The 26,663-nt window shown below is 43.1% G+C and overlaps 1 protein-coding gene across 1 annotated transcript in view; it reads left to right on the top strand.

Moving 5' to 3' along the window:
• The window catches only part of LOC115119609 (centrosomal protein of 170 kDa-like), a 99,457-nt gene that overhangs the window by 22,857 nt on the left and 49,937 nt on the right, over positions 1–26,663 (top strand). The window contains exons 2-6 of the mRNA XM_029648457.2: positions 2,934–3,073; positions 7,679–7,768; positions 12,950–13,028; positions 13,275–13,333; positions 16,724–16,907. Coding sequence (XP_029504317.1) covers positions 2,942–3,073; positions 7,679–7,768; positions 12,950–13,028; positions 13,275–13,333; positions 16,724–16,907 — 544 coding nt within the window. The 5' untranslated portion in view covers positions 2,934–2,941. The remainder of the gene's footprint in view (positions 1–2,933; positions 3,074–7,678; positions 7,769–12,949; positions 13,029–13,274; positions 13,334–16,723; positions 16,908–26,663) is intronic.

The following is a 26,663-nucleotide window of genomic DNA, read 5'->3' as shown; positions in this document are numbered from 1 at the left end:
ACAGCCATATAAGGCGATCATGGAAAACGTAGCCTCAGAAATCCTGTGCATTTCCTGGTCGGTCATACATCTTGGTTTTGCCCGAAGCATTTGTTCTAAGGGACTCACAGTGAAAATCTTTGCAGTTCTGGAAACGTAAGACTGTCTTCTTTCCAAAACTATCAATTCCAAGCATATTCAAGCATCTTTTCAAGACAAAATATTGCGCTTAAAACGGGCACGTCTTTTTATCCAAAAATGAAATACTGCCCCTAGAGTACTAACAGGTTAAAAGCTTATGATGGGCTAATTGACATTATTTGAGTCAATTGGATGTGTACCTGTGGATGAATTTCAAGGCCTGCCTTCAAACTCAGTGCCTCTTTACTTGACATCATGGGAAAATCAAAAGAAATCAGCCAAGACCTCAGAAAAATAATTGTAGATCTCCACATGTCTGGTTCATCTTTGGGAGCAATTTCCAAATGTCTGAAGGTACCACGTTCATCTGTACAAACAATAGTACGCAAGTATAAACACAATGGGACCACTCAGCCGTCATATCGCTCAGGAAGGAATTGCAATTGTAAATGAGAACTTGTTCTCAACTTGCCTACCTGGTTAAAAAAAGGTGAAATAAATCAAATAAAAAAGGAGACGTGTTCTGTCTCCTAGAGATGAATGTACTTTGGTGCGAAAAGTGCAAATCAATCGCAACAAAGGACCCTGTGAAGATGCTGGTGGACACAAGTACAAAAGTATCTGTATCCACAGTAAAATGAGTCCTATATCGACATAACCTGAAAGGCCGCTCAGCAAGGAAGAAGCCACTGCTCCAAAACAGACCACGGTTTGCAACTGCACATGAGGACAAAGATCGTTGGCCATAATGACCATCGTTATGTTTGGAGGAAAAAGGGGGAGGCTTGCAAGCCAAAGAATACCATCCCAACCGTGAAGCACAGGGGTGGCAGCATCATGTTGTGGGAGTGCTTTGCTGCAGGAGTGACTGGGGAACTTCACAAAATAGATGGCATCATGAGGAAGGAAAATTATATGGATATATTGATGCAACATCTCAAGATATCAGTCAGGAAGTCAAAGCTTGGTCGCAAATGGTTCTTCCAAATGGACAATGAACCCAAGCATACTTCCAAAGTTGTGGCAAAATGGCGTAAGGACAACAAAGTCAATGTACTGGAGTGGCCATCACAAAGCCCTGACCTCAATCATATAGAACATTTGTGGGCAGAACTGAAAAACCGTGTGCGAGCAAAGAATCCTACAAACCTGACTCAGTTACACCAGCTCTGTCAGGAGGCATAGGCCAAAATCCAACCAACTTATTGTGGGAAGCTTGTGGAAGGCTACCCGAAACGTTTGACCTAAGTTAAACAATTTAAAGGCAACGCTACCAAATATTAATTGAGTGTAACGGCTGTCGTGGGAAGAAGGTGAGGACCAATGCGCAGCATGGTACGTGTTCATCTTTTTAATAAAGTAAACTGAACACTGAATAACAAAACAACTAAGAAACAACCATGAACAGTTCTGTCTTGTGCAGACACACGAAGACTGAAAACAACCACCCACAAAACACAATGGAAAACAGGCTACCTAAATATGGTTCTCAATCAGGGACAACGATTGACAGCTGCCTCTGATTGAGAACCATACCAGGCCAAACACAGAAATAAAAAATAATAGACAAAGTAACATAGACAACCCACCCAACTCACGCCCTGACCATACTAAAACAAAAGACAAAACAAAGGAACTAAGGTCAGAACGTGACATTGAGGGTATGTAAACTTCTGTCCCACTGGGAGTGTGATAAAATAAATAAAAGCTGAAATAAATCATTCTCTCTACTATTATTCTGACATTTCACATTCTTAAAATGAAGTGGTGATCCTAATTTACCTAATACAGGAATTTTTACTAGGATTAAATGTCAGGAATTGTGAAATACTGAGTTTAAATGTATTTGGCTCAGGTGTATGTAAACTTCCGACTTCAACTGTAGGTAAGATAATTTCCTTTTGAATTTCTCATCAAATGTAAAATGTTCCTGTTTTGATAAATTTAATATAGTGAGTTAGGTCTGCTCTATATCAAATTAGCATACCCCCTGAGTCCCTTCCCTGTTTCACACCTGGTAGGTTGGTGGATGGGATTTCCAGCTCTCTGTAACCTATAGTGCAACCAGTGTATCCATCTCCTCTATACCATGTTTCTTGTAGGATGACAATGTCTGTATTTCTGATTTCTTTGGTGAAGTCAAGGTTCCCGCTCTTTAGGCCAAAGGCAGATGACCTCAGGCCTCGGGTATTCTAGGAAGATATAGTGAAGACTTTGTGTTCCATAAAGTGCCAAATGTTGTTGGTTGTGTGGTTTGGCCTCAGACCAGTAAGTGTTAGCAGGGCCTGCTGAGCATATGGTACATTGCCAATGGCTTGGGATAGTGTAAGAGTGGGGGTTGGGCCAGTTTGCCTGCTCACGGCCTGGGCGTATGTGTGAGTTCCATGTTGGGGCCCTCTTTGTGGGAGTGGGAGGCATGGGGTGGGTAGGAGGGGCATAGGTCTGATCTGAGGGGGCCTAAATGAGGTGTGGGCATGGTTGACTTGTGGGGTATTGATTGGTTGGGGTGTGGGTGTCTATTAATCTGTTGCTCCTGTGTGAAGTGTTGGGGCTGCGTTTGAGAGCGGTGTCCTTTAGGGTCCGGGCGAAGGTGGGCACTGCTGCCTTGTACAGGTGGACCTGGTCGTAAAGGCTGTTCAAGTCCAGGGTGGAGTGGTGGGCCAGTTAAACATTTGGTTTTGAGGTACAGTCACGGGAAATACTTGCATTGACTCGCTGAATGGTAGCAGGGTGGAAGTATTTTTGTGGTAGCAAGGTGGAGATTGGGAAAGTAGAAGAAGCTTTTTCAATCAATCTCTCGCTCTCTCTCTCAGGATGACATATGGTTGGAGTGAGTAGCGTAGCAGAGATGAGTCTCACATCATGGTTCCTGGTGAGCAGCGGGGGCACTCGTCACCGTCTGCCCCTGGAGATGATCTTCGTCGGCCGAGACGACTGCGAGCTCATGCTGCAGGTGAGCATGGCTCCAATTGATACAACACGTTACAGCATCACATGATACAACACAACCTTTTACAGCATCACATGATACAACAGAACCTTTTACAACATAACATGAACAACACAACATGATACAAGACAACATGTTACAGTACAACATGATACAACACAACATGACACAAAAAAACATGATACAACACAACATGACACAAGAAAACATGATACAGCACAACATGACACAAAAAACATGATACAACACAACATGACACAAGAAAACATGATACAGCACAACATGACACAAGAAAACATGATACAACACACCAGGACACAAAAAACATGATACAACACACCAGGACACAAAAAACATGATACAACACAACATGACACAAAAAACATGATACAACACACCAGGACACAAAAAACATGATACAACACACCAGGACACAAAAAACATGATACAACACAACATGACACAAAAAACATGATACAACACACCAGGACACAAAACAACATGATACAACATAACACAACACATGATACAAGACAACATGATACAACACACCAGGACACAAAACAACATGATACAACATGATACAATACAACACACCATGTTACAGCACAACATGATACAACACAACCCAACATGATACAACCCAACATGATACAACACAACATGATACAACCCAACATGATACAACACAACAGGATACAACAAAGCACAACGTCATACAACACAACATCATACAACATGACACAAGAAACATGATACAACACAACGTGATACAACACAACCAAACACAACATGACACAAAACAACATAGCACAACACAGCACAAAATTATACAACACAACATGACACACCACAACATGACACATCACAACAGAATATGATACAACACAACACAACATAATACAACACAACGCAACATGATACACATTACATTTTTACTAGGGTTAAATGTCAGGAATTGTGAAAAACTGAGTTTCATGTATTTGGCTAAGGTGTATGTAAACTTCTGACTTCAACTGTACATACACCTCAGCCTCAATACATTTAAACTCAGTTTCACAATTCCTGAATATTTAATCTGAGTAAAAATTCCATATTTTAGGTCAGTTAGGATCATCACTTTATTTTAAGAATGGGAAATGTCAGAATAATATCAGTGAGAATAATTCATTTCAGTTTTTATTTCTTTCATCACATTCCCAGTGGGTCAGAAGTCTACATACAATCAATAATTATTTGGTAGCATTGCCTTTGAATTGTTTAACTTGGGTCAAATGTTTTGGGTAGCCTTCCACAAGCTTCCCACAATAAATTGGGTGAATTTTGGCCCATTCCTCCTGACAGAGCTGGTGTAACGGAGTCAAGTTTGTAGGCCTCCTTGCTCACACACGCTTTTTCAGTTCTGCCCACAAATGTTCTATGGGATTGAGGTCAGGGCTTTGTGATGGCCACTCCAATACCTTGACTTTGTTGTCCTTAAGCCATTTTGCTACAACTTTGGAAGTATGCTTGGGGTCATCGTCCATTTGGGAGACCCATTTGCGTCCAAGCTTTAACTTGGTGTTCTGTTATACTCACAGACAATATTTTGACAGTTTTGGATACGTTAGAGTGTTTTCTATCCTAATCTGACAATTATATGCATATTCTAGATTCTGGTCCTGAGAAATTTCATCCAAACATCAAAATACTGGTCCCTACACTCAGAGGTTAATCTCTAGGAGACGTCTCCTTCCTGAGCGGTATGATGGTTAAGTGGCCCCATGGTGTCTATTCTTGCGTACTATTGTTTGTACAGGTGAACGTGGTACCTTCAGGCATTTGGAAATTGCTCCCAAGGATGAACCAGACTTGTAGAGGTTTACAATTTTTTTCCCGAGGTCTTGGCTGATTTCATTTTGATTTTCCCATGATGTCAAGCAAAGAGACACTGAGTTTGAAGGTAGGCCTTGAAATATATCCACAGGTACACCTCCAATTGACTCAAATTATGTCAATTAGCCTATCAGAAGCTTCTAAAGCCATGACATCATTTTCTGGAATTTTCCAAGCTGTTTAGAGGCACAGTCAACTTAGTGTATGTAAACTTCTGACCCACTGGAATTGTGATGCAGTGAATTATAATTGAAATAATCTGTCTGTAAACAATTGTTTGAAAAATGACTTGTGTCATGCACAAAGTAGTTGTCCTAACCGACTTGCCAAAACTATAGTTTGTTAACAAGAAATGTGTGGAGTGCTTGAAAAACGAGTTTTAATGACTCCAACATAAGTGTATGTAAACTTCCGACTTCAACTGTATATGGGTCTATGTGTGTGCCTGTGTCTGTACGTGTGTGCGTGTGTCTATGTGTGTGTGTGTGTCTCCGCGCATGCATGTGTGTGATCGAGTCTCAGACAGAGATGTTTCTAGAAAGTGGGGCAGATACATGTTGAGTTAGGTCCATCCAGACAGGAGGGCTCCTTAGGAAGTAGAGTGGCTGCTGCATTGCCAAGTGTGGAGCAGAGAATGATGGGTGTGGTGTAGCATGGGTGTGGTGTAGCTGCATATATCATGGAATATCTTTAGGGCTTGATTCAATCGGTATCGTGGAAGATCCGCGGTATTGCACTAGTGAAATTTAAAGGGAATTCTCCCACGTTCACGGAAACTGTATTGACTGTACATGCTGCATATGCCATCTCATTTGGGACGTTACCTTTCAATTTGAATCTCACTACAGCGTGGATCTTTAGTGCTACGGTTTGAATCTAGGCCTTAGACATAAGTTTCAAAGCAACAGCAATGGTAGTAAAACTAATTGTTAAACCTATTGTTTGTATGTCAACCCTTAAAATAGTGTCACAGTACAACTTAAATAGAACATATTAATGTACTTTCCGTGCTCCTTGATGTCAACTCTGAATCTAACTAAATGACACTTTCCAAGGCAACTTAAGTAGTTGATTACTCACTGGTCAGGTTTCTGCCAGGCCCTGGCTCTGTATAACGAAGAGTACATTTATTTTCAAGGAACTGAGTTGCCTGTATGTGACAATACTGACAGTGCTTCAGTCCTTAACTCTGAGCCACTAGAAACCCTGACTTCACAGACACTCTTGGAGACACTAATCAAGGAGTCCCCCTTCGTCCTCCTCAATCCTCAGTTTGTCCATGTCTACAAATGAGCCTATAATTAAGCAGCAGGTCATTAATACATCAGCACATCACCAATAGGAGTTAGAAGGTGCCATGCTAAAAGAAAGAAGCAGCCGTTTCTAAAGAACAAGCAGTTCAGAGTGCAGCAAGATACTTCTCTCTGGCACTCTGCAGTTTTACTGCTGAAATCAGCAGGGTTGCAAGGAATGGAACAAGAAGGCTGTTTTTCCAAACAGGGATCCTGTTTTCTAGGGTTTGTCTCTCTGATGACCTGGGGGAAAGAGAGGAGAAGACTGGGTACTTTGTTTAGTGTGAGTCTGCCAATGGAAAATACGCCAAGAGATCCGGGCCATGTGACTGTTTTTACTGGCCTCAGTCTTTTTGGTGTCACATGGGTGTCTCAGGAATGTACGGGTTTAAGAGCCGTTGCATGGATTCCCAACGCAAGGGTATCATACTCAAACCAGGACCACTCCCAACTAGGCCTCTTCTAGTTAGTAACAGTCAAATCTGGACCACTCACAACTAGGCCTCTTCTAGTTAGTAACAGTCAAATCTGGACCACTCACAACTAGGCCACTTCTAGTTAATAACAGTCAAATCTGGACCACTCACAACTAGGCCACTTCTAGTTAGTAACAGTCAAATCTGGACCACTCACAACTAGGCCTCATCTAGTTAATAACAGTCAAATCTGGACCACTCACAACTAGGCCTCATCTAGTTAATAGCAGTCAAATCTGGACCACTCACAACTAGGCCTCATCTAGTTAATAACAGTCAAATCTGGACCACTCACAACTAGGCCACAGTCAAATCAAAGGGCCATGTTTGTGTTTGAAATGATTTATTCCATGAAGGCATTCATCTGTCATGCTGTTTCTATAATAGGCTATGCTATCTACAGTAGACTTATGTTAGTGTAAACACTGTTTTATATTTGACACTTATATATGACAACTCATGTTCACCATGAAACGTAGTTAGCTGTCTGTGTGGATGCCAAAGCTCTCTGTGTGGAGACCGTAGCTGTCTGTGTGGATGCCGTAGCTGTCTGTGTGGATGCCGTAGCTCTGTGTGGATGCCGTAGCTCTCTGTGTGGATGCCGTAGCTCTGTGTGGATGCCATAGCTTTCTGTACTATCTCTCTTCCTCCCTCTACTTTCCCTACATGTTGTATCTTTCTTGGTGTGTGTGTTAGTGCTTCCATCTCTGTCTGTGAGAGAATTAAACAGGGCCTAACTGCTTTATGAATGGAAATAGAATCTGACTTCAAAGCAGAATTGTGTAAACAATACATGTGATTCCTCCTCCAAACACTGACATTGTCACAATGTTGATGTTTAAACTTTCATGCACACACTGTTATCATCATGTCAAAAACATTTCAAGTTCATCATTGATGTCAAGTTACCATTCAACAATATGTAACACCATTACTGACTGTGACTGTTGGGTTTGTGTTTACAGTCGCGGAGTGTTGACAAGCAGCATGCGGTCATCAACTATGAGGTGACCAGCGATGAGCACAAAGTCAAGGACCTGGGCAGCCTGAACGGGGTGAGTAAAAGGGGAGGAGAAGACATGTAAAAGGGTCAGAGGTTGTGCTTCATCTTTAGGCCAATCAAATTTGCTCCAGCTTTGACTTGAGAGGAATTGACAGGGCTGAGATAATTACCCCTTTATTCCACACCATTATCTTTTCACGGCAGAGAAAAACCATGTTGAAGTGCTCTTCCTGCCACATGGTGTGTGTGAGTCATGTGTTAGTTATCCTAGTTCTGCTGATGGCTGTGTAACTTACTCAGTGTTTAGGCTAACCCACTAGCTTGGAACAACTGTGAAGCATTCTCCCAGGCAGGAAGCTGGAGTCATAAGCTCTTCCTCCTGAGTCATGCTTCAGGATTCCTCCCCTGTCGTTTGAGGGCCCATGGCGACAGGAAGTAGCGCTATATCCCATACTGGGCCAATCATAGCCTGACTGCTGAATGCCCTGCACATCTTACTCATCTTTCTGATGGATCTACATCACATGCTGGGCCAATCAGAGCCTGACTGCTGAATATCCTGCACATCTTACTCATCTTTATGATGGATCTACATCCCATACTGGGCAAATCAGAACTTGACTACTGAATGCCCTGCACATCTTACTTATCTTGACCAAGATGGCGTAGCAGTAGGACGTGTGTGTTTGTCTTTGTTTTATCCCATGTCTTATCCCGTGTAAATAGCCATAATTAACCAGTCTTTTTCGCATATAGCTTAATCTCACTTTCTGTCAACAAACAAAATATACTTTCCTGCAACCCACCTAACCCAATGTGGTACGGAGCTGCTATTTTTATTCCTTATAACTAGAACTTCCATCGGGAGCTAGCCAGCTAACTAGTTACTAGTCTTTGTGAGCCACGGCTAGTGGTCTTCACCTTTTTCTCGGTCACCAAGCCAGCCTTAGCTCGGACAACACCTGCCATTCTCTACAGTGCGATATCAACCCAGAGCACATCGGACTGCTTCTCTCTACCACATCGCCGGATTCCTGCCACTCCGGATTCCTGCCACTCATTACACCGGATCATCGCAGCTAGCTAGCTGCAAACGAGTGGCTACCGTTAGCTAACGCCTCTGTCCAGAAGCAAGCACCAGCTAGCCTTGAGATACCCTCGAGCTAGGCCCATATACCAGCTAATTCTAGGGCTACAATACCCCCTTTGCCAATTGGCCTGGACCCTTTATTGTCGACACGGAGCCCCGCCAATCCATCACGACTGGACTGCCGAGGTGATCGTCCGATGTGGTCTCAAAAGGCTATTCTGTTATGTTGCCGAAGTACCATCTACTAGCCCCGGCCCGCTAGCTTTTCTGAACGCTGTGTCCCCTGCTCGCCTAACGTAGTAGTGACTACCGAACGGCACCCTGACTCACCTATTGCTGCTCTTTTGACCCCATTATCACTCGGCTACACAGCTGATGCCCCCTGGACTGTTTCAATAACACAGTACCTCATTTTGTTTATCTGTCGGCCCCAGCCTCGAACTCAGGCCCTGTATGTACCTAACTGACCCACTCTGCCCATTCATCGCCATTTACCCGTTGTTGTCTTAGCTCTCCTGATCAACACCTGTGATTGCTTTATACCTCTCTCTTATGTCAATATGCCTTGTCTGCTGCTGTCTTGGCCAGTTCTTATTGTTTTATTTCACTATAGAGCCCTCAGTCCCTCTCAAAATGCCTTAGATAGCTCTTTTGTCCCACCCCACGCACATGCAGAGGCCTCACCTGGCTTAACTGGTGCCTCCAGAGACAAAACCTCTCTCATTGTCACTTAACGCCTGGGTTTATTTACACTGTACTCACATCCTACCGTATCATTGTCTGCACATTATGCCCTGAATCTATACTACCACGCCCATAATTCTGCTCCTTTTATTCCCTCTCCCCAACGCTCTAGATGACCAGTTCTTATAGCCTTTAGCCGTACCCTTATCCCCCCAGTTCCACTCCTATTCCCCAATTGCTATCATTTCTGGACTTGGTTTCATGCATGTTAACATCAGAAGCCTCCTCCATAAGTTTTTTTTATTCACTGCTTTAGCAAACTCCGCCAAGCCTGATGTCCTAACCGTGTCTGAATCCGGGTTTAGGAAGGCCACAAAAAATTCTGAAATTTCCATCCCCAACTGCAACATTTTCCACCAAGATAGAACTGCCAACGGGGGTGGAGTTGCAATCTACTGTCATGCTTTCCAGGTCTGTGCCCAAACAGTTCAAGCTTTAGAAATTTGCATCCTGTAGCACAAACTCCAAAAAGTTCTGGGACACTGTAAAGTCCATGGAGAATAGGAATTTTTCCTAGCCACCGTGCTTTTACACCTGCATTGTTTGCTGTTTGGGGTTTTAGGCTGGGTTTCTGTACAGCACTTTGAGATATCAGCTGATGTACGAAGGGCTATATAAATAAATTTGATTTGATTTGATTTAATTTGAATAGGAGCACCTCCTCCCAGCTGCCTACTGCACTGAGGCTAGGAAACACTGTCACCACCGATAAATCTACGATAATCGAGAATTTCAAAAATAATATTTCTACAGCTGGCCATGGTTTACACCTGGCTACCCCTACTCCGGTCAACAGCTCCCACAGAAACTTGCCCAATCTTCTCCCATTTCTCCTTCACCCAATTCCAGATAGCTGGTGTTCTGAAATAGCTGCAAAATCTGGACCCCTACAATCTTACATTTATTTAACTAGGCAAGTCAGTTAAGAACAAATTCCTATTTTCAATGTCAGCCTAGGAACAGTGGGTTAACTGCCTTGTTCAGGAGCAGAACAACCAAATACCTAGTTGTCTGGTTGGACTGTAAACTCTCTTTCCAGACTCTCATTAACCATCTCCAATCCAAAATGAAATCTAGAGTCGGCTTCCTATTTCGCAACAAGGCATCCTTCACTCAGGCTGCCAAACTTTTCCTCTTAAAACTAACTAACCTACCCATCCTTGACTTCGGCGATGTCATTTACAAAATAGCCTCCAACACTCTACTCAGCAAATTGGATGTAATTGGATCACAGTGCCATCAGTTTTGTCACCAAAGCCCCATATACTTGTAACGATTGTCGTAGGTGGAAGAAGGAGAGAACCAAGGTGCAGCGTGGTAAGTGTTCATGTTGTAAATTTAATCAAAACTAAACACTAAACAAAATAACCACGACGAATAACGAGAACGAAACAGTTCTGTCAGGTAAATACACACAAAACAGAAATCAACTACCCACAACTCAAGGGCCAAACCAGGCTGCCTAAGTATGGTTCTCAATCAGAGACAACGATTGACAGCTGCCTCTGATTGGGAACCATACCAGGCCAAACACATAGAAATACAAACATAGAACAAACATAGAATACCCACCCACATCACTCCCTGACCAAACTAAAAATAGAAACATACAAAGCAATCTACGGTCAGGGCGTGACAATACTACCCATCACTACGACCTGTATGCTCTCGTTGTTTGTCCCTCGCTTCATATTCGTCGTCAAACCCACTGGCTCCAGGTCATTTATATGTCTTTGCTAGGTAAAGCCCCACCTTATCTCAGCTTACTGGTCACCATAGCAGCACCCACCCGTAGCACGCGCTCCAGCAGGTATTTTTCACTGGTCATCCCCAAAGCCAGCTCCTCGTTTGGCCGCCTTTCCTTACAGTTCTGGGCTTCCAATGACTGGAACGAATTGCACAAATCACTGAAGCTGGAGTGTTATATCTCCCTCACTAACTTTAAGCATCAGCTGTCTGAGCATCACCGATCATTGCACCTGTACACAGCCCATCTGTAAATATCCCATCCAACTACCTCATCCCCATGTTGTTGTTTTTTATATTTTTTGCTCCTTTGTATCCCAGTATCTCTGCTCGTGCATTCATCTTCTGCACATCTATCGCTCCAGTGTTTAATTGCTAAATTGTAATTATTTCGCCAATTCTGCCTTTTTATTGCCTTCCCTCCCTTATCTTACTACATTTGCACACACTGTATATAGATGTTTCTATTGTGTTATTGACTGTACATTTTGTTTATCCCATGTGTAACTCTGTGTTGTTTGTGTCACACTGCTTTGCTTTATCTTGGCCAGGTCACAGTTGTAAATGAGAACTTGTTCTCAACTGGTCTACCTGGTTAAATAAAGGTGAAATAAAAAAATACAAAATAAATCTTAGAATGAATCTACATCACATGCTGGGCCAATCAGGAAGTGACTACTGAATGCCCTGCACATCTTACTCATCTTTAGGATGGATCTACATCACATGCTGGGCCAATCAGAGCCTGACTACTGAATGCCCTGCACATCTTACTCATCTTGAGGATCAATTTTGATTCATAAGAGAAGTCAACAGTGTATGTTCAATCTATTTGTCCAGGACTCTGTTTTGATAAATCCTGATAGCAACCACAGCTAGCCTACAGTCATAACTGTATCTTCTAATTAGACACTGCACCCACCTCTCAGCTTATATTACCCAATGTAACCGTTCTTCTCTTTTAGAATGACTTTAAACTGGACTTGTGACTATAAAAAAGTACCGCTTGTCCCTTTCATCAAGTTCTGTCACACTATTAGAGGTCAGACAGAGACCGGCACAGAGTCAGGAAACTTAATCGCTGGCAGTGATGATTGAAAATGCTTGGTCAGTGAGGCCAGAGCTGCCAATGTTTTCCTTGCCCCGCTCTGCACCCCATCATCTGACATACCTTCCATAAACAGACCCCATCAGCTGATTCAATGTCTCTGGCTGCAGTGTTGGACATTTTTCACATCACCTGATTATTTAAGGCGCTGTCTTTCCTTTTATAATGGCACTATGGCTGGTTCTTATGGGGGGTTGGAGAGATCTGCAAGAAAGACAGAAATCACATTTACTTAAGATTTTTACAGTACCGGTGTAATACAACCCTAATCCAATTTCTCGCCATCACCTGTTGCCTGCAGGGTTGTGGTGATTTGTAACTGAGAATGAAAGGCAATGTATTCTGGTTTAAATGTAGCCTGAAATGACGTTTGCAGGGAACAGTTTCCCTAAATTCATTATGTAAGTAAAGTCTGAGCCACAAGGGTTTTAAGCAATGAGAACTGGGCTGGCACGCCTGGCACTGGAGAGAGGTGGAGGGCAGTGCATTTATAATGTGCTATTTATAACTTACAAACAGGTTTTCCCTCTTTTCTCTCCACACAGACATTTGTGAATGATGTCCGAATTCAGGAGCAGATGTATGTCACTTTAAAGATTGATGACAAGCTGAGGTTTGGATATGATATCCTTTCAATCATTCAGTCCTTAACATTTCAATGACACAACATTACCGCAATTTAAATAACCTTTACATGAGGCATCAGTTCACTTCATTGCTCTCGTCCACTGATCATTTGTCAAACTGTATAATCTGCAAATGTCAAACTGTCATCCGCTGTGGCTTCGGCCTGACTGTTGTGTGTATAATGAAGTGGCTGTGAGGATCGATGCAAACAGTGTGAAAGTGTATTCCCTTAACCTGCTCCACATATCAACCTGTTCACGGTGGTGCGAGAGGAGATGACTGTCCCAGATGAGGCTCTTCAGGTAGGACACTACACAGTACATACAAACAATTACATGTTGTACTGGGATAGAATGTACACTACTTAGAAATGTCCTTGTTTTTGAAAGAAAAGCATTTTTTTATCCATTAAAAAAACATCAAATTGATCAGAAATACAGTGTAGACATTGTTAATGTTGTAACTGACTATTGTAGCTGGAAACAACATATTTTTTATGTAATATCTACATAGGCGTACAGAGGCCCATTATCAGCAGCCATCACTCACTCCTGTGTTCCAATAGCACGTTGTGTTAACTAATCCAAGTTTATCATTTAAAAGGCTAATTGATCATTAGATAATCCTTTTGCAATTATGTTAGCACATCTGAAAACTGTTGTGCAGATTAAAGAAGCAATTCAACTGGCCTTCTTTAGACTAGTTGAGTATCTGGAGCATCAAATTTTGTTGAGCCTTCGATTACAGGCTCAAAATGGCCAGAAGTAAATACCTTTCTTCTGAAACTCGTCAGTCTATTCTTGTTCTGAGAAATGAAGGCTATTCCATGCGAGAAATTACCATGAAACTGAAGATCTCGTCCAAAGCTGTGCACTACTCCCTTCACAGAAGGGCGCTAACCAGAATAGAAAGAGGAGTGGGAGGCCCCGGTGCACAACTGAGCAAGAGGACAAGTACATTAGAGTATCTAGTTTGTGAAACAGACACCTCACAAGTCCTCAACTAGTAGCTTCATTAAAAAGTACCCACAAAACACCCGTCTCAACGTCAACCGTGAAGAGGCGACTCCGGGATGCTGGCCTTCTAGGCAGAGTTGCAATGAAAAGCCATATCTCAGACTGGCCAATAAAAGTTGAAGATGGGCAAAAGAACACAGACACTGTACAGAGGAAGATTGGAAACAAGTGTTATGGACAGACTAATATAAGTTTGAGGTGTTCGGATCACAAAGAAGAACATTCGTGAGAAGCAGAACAATTTTATGATTCTGGAAGAGTGGTTGAAGCCATCTGTCAGGCATGGTGGAGGCAAGATGATGGTCTGGGGGTGCTTTGGTGGTGCTAAAGTGGGAGATTTGTACAGGGTAAAAGGGATCTTGAAGAACGCCATGCCATACCCTGTGGACGGCGCTTTATTGGAGCACAGCTCCAAACTCCAAACTATGCAATAACTATTTAGGGAAGAAGCAGTCAGCTGGTATTCTGTCTATAATGGAGTGGCCAGCACAGTCACCGGATCTCAACCCTATTGAGCTGTTGTGGGAGCACCTTGACCATATGGTACGTAAGATGTGCCCATCAAGCCAATCCAACTTGTTGGAGGTGCTTCAGGAAGCATGGGATGAAATCTCTTCAGATTACCTCAACAAATTGACAACTAGAATGCCAAAGGTCTGCAAGGCTGTAATTGATGCAAATGGAGGATTCTTTGGCGAAAGCAAAGTTTGAAGGACACAATTATTATTTAAATTAACATTTACATTTACATTTAAGTCATTTAGCAGACGCTCTTATCCAGAGCGACTTAAAATCATTATTTGTAACCTTGTCAATGTCTTTATTATAATTTCTATTCATTTAGCATCTCCTTTCATGTATGTTTTCATGGAAAACAAGGACATTTCTAAGTGACTCCAAACTTTTGAGCGGTAGTGTATGTAACCTTTTCTCACTTTGTAACACATCAGAATGTGGAATAAGTCAAGGGGTGTGAATACTGTTTGAAGGCGCTGTATATCAGAATATCTATGTTGTACTGAATATCAGGGCTATCTGGGGTGCTAATGTCTGCTAAATATGAAATAACAACAGTTATACCATAGTATAACACACTGTCTGTAAGTACAGGGTCTTCAGAAAGGATTCACACCCCTCGATTTTTTCAAAATGTTGTTGTGTTACAGCCTGAATTTAAAATGGATTAAATTGAGATTTTTGGTCACTGGCCTATAGACAATACCCTATAATGCCAAAGTGGAAGTGAAATTATGTCTTTTGACATTTTTACCAATTAATAAAAAATGAAAGCAAAAGGTCTTGAGTCAATACGTATTCAACCCCTTTGTTATGGTAAGCCTAAATAAGTTCAGGAGTAAAAATGTGTTTAACAAGTCACGTAATAAGTTGCATGGACTCACTCTGTGTGCAATAATAGTGTTTAACATGATTTTTGAATGACTACCTCATCTCTGTACCCCAGGGAGATTTTCCAATGCCTCACAAAGAAGGTGACCTATTGATGGGTAAAACTTTATTAAATACATGGTGAAGTTATTAATTACACTTTGGATGGTGTTTCAATATACCCAGTCAGTACAAAGATACAGGCGTTCTTCCTAACTCAGTTGCCGGAGAGAAAGGAAACTGCTCAGCGATTAAACCATGTGAACAATGGTGACTTTAAAACAGCTACAGAGTTTAATGGCTGTGATAGGAGAAAACTGAAAATATTCCATAACTGCATCCTGTTTGCAACAAGGCACTAAAGTAATACTGCACAGAATGTGGCAAAGCAATTCACTTTTTGTCCTGAATGCAAAATATTATATTTGGGGCAAATCCATTACAGCATATTACTGAGTACCACTCTTCAAATTTCAAGCATCGAGTGTCTGCATCATGTTAAGGGTATGCTTGTAATCCTTAAGGACGGGAGTTTTTCAGGATAAAAAAAAAAACTAAGCACAGGCAAAATCCTAGAGGAAAACCTGGTTCAGTCTGCTTTCCACCAGACACTGGGAGATGAATTCACCCTTCAGCAGAACAATAACCTTCAGCAGAACAATAACCTTAAACACAAGGCCAAAACTAAACTGGAGTTGCTTACCAAGAAGACAGTGAATGTTTTTAAATGGCCGAGTTACAGTTTTGACTTAAATCTATTTGAAAATCTATGGCAATACTTGAAAATGGTTGTCTAGCAATGACCAACAACCAATTTCACAGAACTTGAAGAAGTTTTAAATAATAATGGGCAAATGTTGCATAATCCAGGTGTGGAAAGCTCGTAGAGATTTAAAGCTCACAGCTGTAATCACTGCCAAAGGTGCTTCTGCAAAGTATTGACTCAGGGGTGTGAATACTTATGTAAATTAGATATTTCATTTTCAATACATTTGCCCCCCCCAAAAAATCTAAAAACATATTTTCACTTTGTCATTATGGGGTATTGTGTGTAGATGGGTGAGAAAAATGTTCCATTTTGAATACAGGCTGTAACACAACTAAATGTGGAATAAGTCAAGGGTTATGCATACTTTCTGAAGGCACTGTAGGTTCATAAGATTTTATCTTGCCCCATGCAAATATAACTTTAAGCTGTGTGTGTCAGCATTAGATGAAAAATTATATTTTTGGCTCTGACGGTGTTCCACTTTCTTTCTCCATCACTCCATCCCTTCCTCCCTCCATCAGCATGAGAAGTTCACCAGCCAGCTCCAGCTGAGTAAGAAGCACTTCAACGGTGAGCCCACCAAGTCACCTGCCAAGTCCCCCGCTAAGACCCCCAGACCAGCCGAGACCAAGGCAGCCGAGGGGACCACCATGGAGCCATCGGCCAAACCTGCTGATTCACACCAGGGAGATGACAAGATGGCAGGTGAGAGCAGGAAGCACATATAAGATATTACATATATGTTGTACGGTATGACCCAGTCATTTCAGGGAAATAATGAATGGGATATTTCAGTTTTGATTTTCAATCATGACACAGTATTTGGAAATAAGCAATATCTGCATCCAAGTTGTGACTAGATTCATAATTCCATTTTATAACAATAGCATTGTAGAATCCATATTCTGAATAAGTAAGCAATTAATGTCCTGATCCTACCATAGATTGGACAGTGATACACTTGTATGGACCACCAGTCATCTAAAAGACTAATACACCTTTCACTGCCTGTCTCTTATGGGGGCTTGTCTGTTTATCTATTGACTGTAATAAAAGAGTGAGGGTTTAGGACAGGTGTTTAAATAACACATTGTCACTAAAAACATCACACTAATCTGAGCTACTGTCCTGTACCACTTGGGTGTCTTATCTGATGAGCTCCTGGTCCCACTATCAGTAGCCACTGGGCAAAGACGTCAATTAAACATCTATTTCACGTTGGTTCAACGTAATTTAATTGAAATGACGCATAAACAACATTGATTCAACAAGTGTCTGCCCAGTGGGAAAGAGCTATATTTATCTACAGGATGCAGCAGAGTGGTTGCAGCTGCTCCTGTCTCTCCCTGTGTAGCTGACAGGGAAAATGTCTCCTACACTTGCATTGTTTACGCACTATCATCAAGTCACTCAGCTGGAGGGAGAGTTTATGCTGGTGTTGGTGTGGATAGCGGTTTAATATCTCTTACAGTAGATGGTACAGCTGTGGGAGTTGAATAGCTACTGTATTATAGATGGCACAAGACTTTAACAGGGCTTTTGGATTGTGACATACAGTACATGGTTCATTACATTACATTAGGAACACAGAGTGCTCTTTTGCTATGCGTTGGGGTGGCAGGTAGCCTAGCGGTTAAGAGTGTTGGGCCAGTAACTGAAATATTGCTCAGGGTCTTCTCCATGATCTGGTACTGCTGAGTACAGCGTGGGTGGGCAGTGCCTTAGAGATTTTTGCGTTTTTGAACACTTGTAACTGCCATTTCCTGCAATCTAGAGGAAAATAATTGTTTAAATTATAACAAATAAAGTGGTGCAGCCAGTCTACAAGGTGGCGCAGTGCCCTCTTACATTCTTTGGGGAAAACCCTAGTCGCTGGTTCGAATCCCTGAGCTGACTAGGTGAAAAATCGGTCGATGTGCCCTTGAGCAAAACACTTAATCCTAATTTCTCTAGTAAATCGCTCAGGATAAAAGCATCTGCTAAATGACTAACATTTAAGGGAAACGGTTTGGTCCCCATTTTTTACTTTAGCCATGGCCATCGTCCCTAGACCAGGGATCACCAACGAGATTCAGCCACGGGCTGATTTTATTGAGCAGATGATCAGGGGGCTGGAAAATTACAGAACATTTGAAGACTGCAATTTGACTGCAAGAAGCCAAAACAGATATAATATTTTACAAACATATACAGTTGGTCAGAAGTTTACATATACATTTAAACTCGGTTTTTCACAATTCCTGACAGTTAATCCTAGTAAAAATGCCCTGTTTTAGGTCAGTTAGGATCACTACTTTACTTTAAGAATGTGAAATGTCAAAATAATTGTATAGAGAATGATTTATTTCAGCTTTTATTTCTTTTATCACATTCCCAGTGGGTCAGACATTTACATACACACAATTGGTATTTGGTAGCATTGCCTTTTAAATTATTTAACTTGAGTCAAACGTTTTGGGTAGCCTTCCACAAGCTTCCCACAATAAGTTGGGTGAATTTTGGCCCATTCCTCCTGACAGAGCTGGTGTAATTGAATCAGGTTTGTAGGCCTCCTTGCTCGCACACGCTTTTTCAGTTCTGCCCACACATTTTCTATGGATTGAGGTCAGGGCTTTGTGATGGCCACTCCAATACCTTGACTTTTTTGTCCTTTAAGCCATTTTGCCACAACTTCAGAAGTATGCTTGGGGTCATTGTCCATTTGGAAGATCAACTTTAACTTCCTGACTGATGTTTTGAGATGTTGCTTCAATATATCCACATCATGTTCCTACCTCGTGATGCCATCTATTTTGTGAAGTGCACCAGTCCCTCCTACAGCAAAGCATCCACACAACATGATGGTGCCACCCCGTGCTTCACGGTTGGGATGGTGTTCTTCGGCTTGCAAGCCTCCCCCTTTTCCTCCAAACATAACGATGGTCATTATGGCCAAACAGTTTTATTTTTGTTTCATCAGAGCAGAGGACATTTCTCCAAAAAGTCCGATCTTTGTCCCCATGTGCAGTTTCAAACCGTAGTCTGGCTCGTTTTATGGCGGTTTTGGAGCAGTGCTTCTTCCTTGCTGAGCGGCCTTTCAGGTTATGTCGATATAAGACTTGTTTTATTGTGGATATAGATAATTTTGTACCCGTTTCCTCCAGCATCTTCACAGGGTCCTTTGCTGTTGTTCTGGGATTGATTTGCACTTTTCGCACCAAAGTACGTTCATCTCTAGGAGACCGAACGCGCCACCTTCCTGAGCGGTATGACGTCTGCGTGGTCCCATGGTGTTTATACTTGCGTACTATTGTTTGTACAGATGAACATGGTACCTTCAGGCATTTGGAAATTGCTCCTAAGGATGAACCAGGCTTGTGGAGGTCTACAATTTATTTTCTGGCTGATTTATTTTGATTTTCCCATGATGTCAAGTAAAGAGGCACTGAGTTTGAAGGTAGGCCTTGAAATACATCCACAGATACACCTCCAATTGACTCAAATTGTGTCAATTAGCCTAACAGAAGCTTCTAAAGCCATTACATAATGTTCTCTAATTTTCCAAGCTGTTTAAAGGCACAGTCAATTTAGTGTATGTAAACTTCTGACCCACTGGAATTGTGATACAGTGATTTATAAGTGAAATAATCTGTCTGTAAACAATTGTTGGAAAAATAACTTGTGTCATGCGCAAAGTAGATGTCCCTAACCGACTTGACAAAACTATAGTTTGTTAAACAAGAAATTTGCGGAGTGGTTGAAAAACAAGTTTTAATGACTCCAACCTAAGTGTATGTAAACTTCCAACTTCAACTGTAGCTTACATTTATATACGATAACGTGTTTCTTTATTATGCATGGGAATAGTTTGGAACAGATTTCCAAAATTAAAATAACTTGGGAGCTGATTTCCTTGTGTTTTCTCAGTAGTTTATGTGAATAAACAATGAATATTATTTTTAAAAAATAATATAGTACCAGTCAAAGGTTTGGACACGCCTACTCATTCCAGGATTTTTCAAAAAAATACATTTTCTAAATTGTAGAATAATGTTGAAGAAATCTAAATGATAAAATAAGACGCATGGAATCATGTAGTAACCAAAAAAGTGTTAAACAAATCAAAATATATTTTATATTTGAGATTCTTCAGTGTAGCCACCCTTTGGCTTGATGACAGCATTGCACACTTTTGGTATTCTCTCAACCAGCTTCATGAGGTAGTCACCAGAAATTAGTTTCAATTAACAGGTGTGCCTTGTTTAAAGTTAATTTGTGGAATTATTTTTCTTCGTAATGCATTTGAGCCAAACAGTTGTGTTGTGACAAGGTTGGGGTGTTATACAGAAGATAGCCCTATTTGGTAAAAGACCAAGTCCATATTATGGCAAGAAGAGCTCAAATAACCAAAGAGAAATGACATCATTCCATCATTACTTTAAGACTTGAAGGTCAGTCAATCTGGAACATTTCAAAAACTTTGAAAGTGCAGTTGCAAAAACCATCATGCGCTATGATGAAACTGGGTCTGATTAGGACCACCACAGGAATGGAAGACCCAGAGTTACCTCTGATGCACAGTATAAGTTAATTGTAGTTAACTGCACATCAGATTTCAGCCCAAATAAATGCTTCACAGAGTTCAAGTAACAGACACATCTCAACATCAACTGTTCAGAGGATAGTGCGTGAACCAGGCCTTTATGGTCAAACTGCTGCAAAGAAACCACTACTAAAGGACACCAATAATAAGAAGAGACTTGCTTGGGCCAAGCAACACGAGTAATGGACATGACACTGGTGGTTATCTGGAGCTGGAGAGGAAGGCTGATGTTTTACCGATTGTGTTTTTTTGTTTGTTTATTTGCGTTGTTTGTGACTTATTCTTTTTACTTATTTTGTACATTTACATTTACATTTAAGTCATTTAGCAGACGCTCTTATCCAGAGCGACTTACAAATTGGTGCATTCACCTTATGACATCCAGTGGAACAGTAGTGCATCTAAATCTTTTAAGGGGGGGGTGAGAGGGATTACTTTATCCTATCCTAGGTATTCCTTAAAGAGGTGGGGTTTCAGGTGTCTCCGGAAGGTGGTGATTGACTCCGCTGTCCTGGCGTCGTGAGGGAGTTTGTTCCACCATTGGGGGGCCAGAGCAGCGAACAGTTTTGACTGGGCTGAGCGGGAACTGTACTTCCTCAGTGGTAGGGAGGCGAGCAGGCCAGAGGTGGATGAACGCAGTGCCCTTGTTTGGGTGTAGGGCCTGATCAGAGCCTGGAGGTACTGAGGTGCCGTTCCCCTCACAGCTCCGTAGGCAAGCACCATGGTCTTGTAGCGGATGCGAGCTTCAACTGGAAGCCAGTGGAGAGAGCGGAGGAGCGGGGTGACGTGAGAGAACTTGGGAAGGTTGAACACCAGACGGGCTGCGGCGTTCTGGATGAGTTGTAGGGGTTTAATGGCACAGGCAGGGAGCCCAGCCAACAGCGAGTTGCAGTAATCCAGACGGGAGATGACAAGTGCCTGGATTAGGACCTGCGCCGCTTCCTGTGTGAGGCAGGGTCGTACTCTGCGGATGTTGTAGAGCATGAACCTACAGGAACGGGCCACCGCCTTGATGTTAGTTGAGAACGACAGGGTGTTGTCCAGGATCACGCCAAGGTTCTTAGCGCTCTGGGAGGAGGACACAATGGAGTTGTCAACCGTGATGGCGAGATCATGGAACGGGCAGTCCTTCCCCGGGAGGAAGAGCAGCTCCGTCTTGCCGAGGTTCAGCTTGAGGTGGTGATCCGTCATCCACACTGATATGTCTGCCAGACATGCAGAGATGCGATTCGCCACCTGGTCATCAGAAGGGGGAAAGGAGAAGATTAATTGTGTGTCGTCTGCATAGCAATGATAGGAGAGACCATGTGAGGTTATGACAGAGCCAAGTGACTTGGTGTATAGCGAGAATAGGAGAGGGCCTAGAACAGAGCCCTGGGGACACCAGTGGTGAGAGCACGTGGTGTGGAGACGGATTCTCGCCACGCCACCTGGTAGGAGCGACCTGTCAGGTAGGACGCAATCCAAGCGTGGGCCGCGCCGGAGATGCCCAACTCGGAGAGGGTGGAGAGGAGGATCTGATGGTTCACAGTATCGAAGGCAGCCGATAGGTCTAGAAGGATGAGAGCAGAGGAGAGAGAGTTAGCTTTAGCAGTGCGGAGCGCCTCCGTGATACAGAGAAGAGCAGTCTCAGTTGAATGACTAGTCTTGAAACCTGACTGATATGGATCAAGAAGGTCATTCTGAGAGAGATAGCGGGAGAGCTGGCCAAGGACGGCACGTTCAAGAGTTTTGGAGAGAAAAGAAAGAAGGGATACTGGTCTGTAGTTGTTGACATCGGAGGGATCGAGTGTAGGTTTTTTCAGAAGGGGTGCAACTCTCGCTCTCTTGAAGACGGAAGGGACGTAGCCAGCGGTCAGGGATGAGTTGATGAGCGAGGTGAGGTAAGGGAGAAGGTCTCCGGAAATGGTCTGGAGAAGAGAGGAGGGGATAGGGTCAAGCGGGCAGGTTGTTGGGCGGCCGGCCGTACATAATGTTGCCGCTACTGTCTCTTGTGACCGACAATAACTTCTGGACATCAGGACTGCGATTACTCACCACGGACTGACAGAATCCTTTTTTCCCTTTAACGAATCTAACGAGCCCGACGCGAATGATATACTGCTTTCTCGGGAACAGGCCCAGATCCCCGTGATTTGCGTGAAGAGGAGGCAGAGAAAATGGAGCCAAGGGGCGGGCTGCCTTCTGAGAATTCGTAGCTGATCGAATAAACCTCCACTTACTTCCATTCCGTTTGCAAACGTGAATTCTTTGGAGAATAAAATAGATTACCTATCCGGAAGATTAAACTACCAATGGGACATTCAAAACTGTGATATCTTATGTTTCCCGAAATTTCCCGGCTGGTTATACGCTGTACCGGCAGGATAGAACAGCGGCGTCTGGTAAGACAAGGGGCGGCAGACTATCTATTTTTATAAACAACAGCTGGTGCACGATATCTAAGGAAGTCTCAAGCTATTGCTCGCCTGAGGCAGAGTATCTCATGATAAGCTGTAGACCACACTATCTACCTAGAGAGTTTTCATCTGTATTTTTCATAGCTTTTTACATTCCACCACAGACTGGGGCTGGCACTAAGACAGCATTGAATGAGCTGTATTCTACCATAAGTAAACAAGAAAACGCTCACCCAGAGGCGGCACTCCTAGTAGCCGGGGACTTTAAACTTAAATCTGTTTTACTAAATTTCTATCAGCATGTTAAATGTACAACCAGAGGGAAATCAACTACGGACCACCTTTACTCCACACACAGAGACGCATACAAAGCCATACATACCATGCCCTGCATTTTAAAAATCTGACCATAATTGTACCCTCCTGATTCCTGCTTAAAGCAAAAATTAAAGCAGGAGGCACCAGTGACTAGATCAATAAAACAGTTGTCAGATAAAGCAGATGCTAAGCTACAGGACTGTTTTGCTAGCACAGACTGGAATATGTTCCGGGATTCCTCCGATAGCATTGAGGAGTACACCACATCAGTCACTGACTTCATCAATAAGTGCATTGATAGCGTCGTCCCAACAGAGACCGTACGTACATAGCCCAACCAGAATCCATGGATTACAGGCAACATCCGTACTGAGATAAAAGCTAGAGCTGCCACTTTCAAGGAGCAGGACTCTAACCCGGAAGCTTAGAAGAAATCTCGCTATGCCCTCTGGCAAACCATCAAACAGGCAAAGCGTAAATACAGGACTAAGATCAAATTGTACTACACTGGTTCTGACACTCGTCGGATGTGGCAGGGCTTGCAAACCATTACAGACTACAAAGGGAAGCACAGCCGAGAGCTGCCCAGTGACACGAGCCTACCAGACGGGCTAAACTTCTATGCTCGCTTCGAGGCAAATAACACTTAAACATGCATGAGAGCCCTAGCTGTTCCGGAAGACTGTGTGATCACGCACCCCGCAGCCGATGTGAGTAAGACCTTTCAACAGGTCAACATTCACAAGGCCGCGGGGCCAGACGAATTGCGAGGACGTGTACTCCGAGCATGCTCTGACCAACTGGCAAGTGTCTGTAGCCATGAAGTGCTTTGAAAGGCTGGTTCAAATCAACACCATTATCCCAGAAACCCTAGGCCCACTCCAATTTGCATACCGCCCAAACAGATTCACAGATGATGCAATCTCTATTGCACTCCACACTGCCCTTTCCTACCTGGACAAAAGGAACACCTATGTGAGAATTCTATTGATTGACTACAGCTCAGCGTTCAACACCATAGTGCCCTCAATGCTTATCAATAAGCTAAGGACCCTGGGACTAAACACCTCACTCTGCAACTGGATCCTGGACTTCCTGACGAGCTGTTTCCAGGTGTTAAGGGTAGGTAACAACAGATCTGCCACGCTGATCCTCAACACAGGAGCCCCTCAGGGGTGCGTGCTCAGACCCCTCCTGTACTCCCTGTTCACTCATGAATGCACGGTCAGGCACGACTCCAACACCATCATTAAGTTATCCGATGACACAACAGTGGTAGGCCTGATCAATGACAATGATGAGACAGCCTGTAGGGAGGAGGTCAGAGACCTGGCTGTGTGGTGCCAGGACAACAATCTCTTCCTCAATGTGATCAAGACAAAGGAGATGATTGTGGACTACAGGAAAAAGAGGACTGAGCACGCCCTCATTCTCATAGACGGGGCTGCAGTGGAGCATTTTGAGGCTTCAAGTTCCTTGGTGTCCACATCACCAACAAACTAACATGGTCCAAGCACACCAAGACAGTCGTAAAGAGGGCACGACAAAAACCTATTCCTCCTCAGGAGACTGAAAAGATTTGACATGGGTCCTCAGATCCTCAATAGGTTCTACAGCTGCACCACAGTGAGCATCCTGACTGGTTGCATCACTGCCTGGTTTGAAAACTGCTCCGCCTCTAACTGCAAGGCACTACAGAGGGTAGTGTGAATGGCCCAAGCTTCCTGCCATCCAGGACCTCTATACCAGGTGGTGTCAGAGGAAGGCCCTGAAAATTGTCAAAGACCACCCAAGTCATAAACTTTTCTGTCTGCTACCCTAGCCCCCCGACACATAAACTACTGCAGCATAAATACTGGAGGCTGAGATAGGAGGGGTCAGGAGACACTGTGGCCCGATCCGATGATACCCCCGGACAGGGCCAAACAGGAAGGATATAACCCCACCCACTTTGCCAAAGCACAGCCCCCACACCACTAGAGGGATATTTTCAACCACCAATTTACCATCCTGAGACAAGGCCGAGTATAGCCCACAAAGATCTCCGCCACGGCACAACCCAAGGGGGGGCGCCAACCCAGACAGGAAGATCACATCAGTGACTCAACCCACTCAAGTGACGCACCCCTCCTAGGGACTCCTGAACATCTAATCAAATGGCTCCACAGACTATTTGCATTACCCCCCCTCCCGTTACACCGCTTCTACTCTGTTGATATAATCTATGCATAGTCACTTTAATAACTCTACCTACATGTACATATTACCTCAACTAAGTGGTGCCCCCACACATTGACTCTGTACCGGTACCCACTGTATATGGTCTTGCTTGTGGTAATTTACTGCTGCTCTTTAATTATTTGTTACTTTTATTTCTTATTCTTACCCATATTTTTTTTTTAACTGTATTGTTGGTTATGGGCTCGTAAGTAAGCATTTCACTGTCAGGTCTGCACCTGTTGTATTCGGCACATTGGCTAATTAAATTTGATTCGATTTGATTTGAAATCTGTCCTTTCGTCTGATGAGTCCAAGTTGGAGATGTTTGGTCCCAACCGCCGTGTCTTTGTGAGACACAGAGTAAGTGAAAGGATGATCTCTGCATGTATGGTTCCCACCATGAAGCATGGAGGAGGAGGTGTGATGGGCTGGTGACACTGTCAGTGATTTATAAAAAATTCAAGGCACACTTAACCAGCATGGCTACCACAGCATTCTGCAGCGATACGTCATCCCATCTGGTTTGCGCTTAGTGGGACTATCATTTGTTTTTAGACAGGAAAATGACCCAACACACCTCCAGGCTGTGTAAGGGCTATTTGACCAAGAAGGAGAGCGATGGAGGGCTGCATCAGATGCCCTGGCCTCCACAATCACCCGACCTTAACCAAATTGAGAGGGTTTGGGATGAGTTGGACTGCAGAGTGAAGGAAAAGCAACCAATGAGTGTTCAGAATATGTGGGAACTCATTCAAGACTGTTGGAAAAGCATTCCTCATGCTGGTTAAGAAATTGCCAAGAGTGTGCAAAGCTGTCATCAAGGCAAAGGGTGGCTACTTTGAAGAATCTCAAATTTGAAATATATTTTGATTTGTTTAACACTGTTTTGGTTACTAAATGATTCCATCTGTGTTTTTTTCATAGTTTTGATGTATTCACTAT

Source organism: Oncorhynchus nerka, linkage group LG28 (genome assembly GCF_034236695.1).
Source record: "Oncorhynchus nerka isolate Pitt River linkage group LG28, Oner_Uvic_2.0, whole genome shotgun sequence".
NCBI lineage: Eukaryota > Metazoa > Chordata > Actinopteri > Salmoniformes > Salmonidae > Oncorhynchus > Oncorhynchus nerka.
This window is presented reverse-complemented; position numbering and strand designations above follow the sequence as displayed.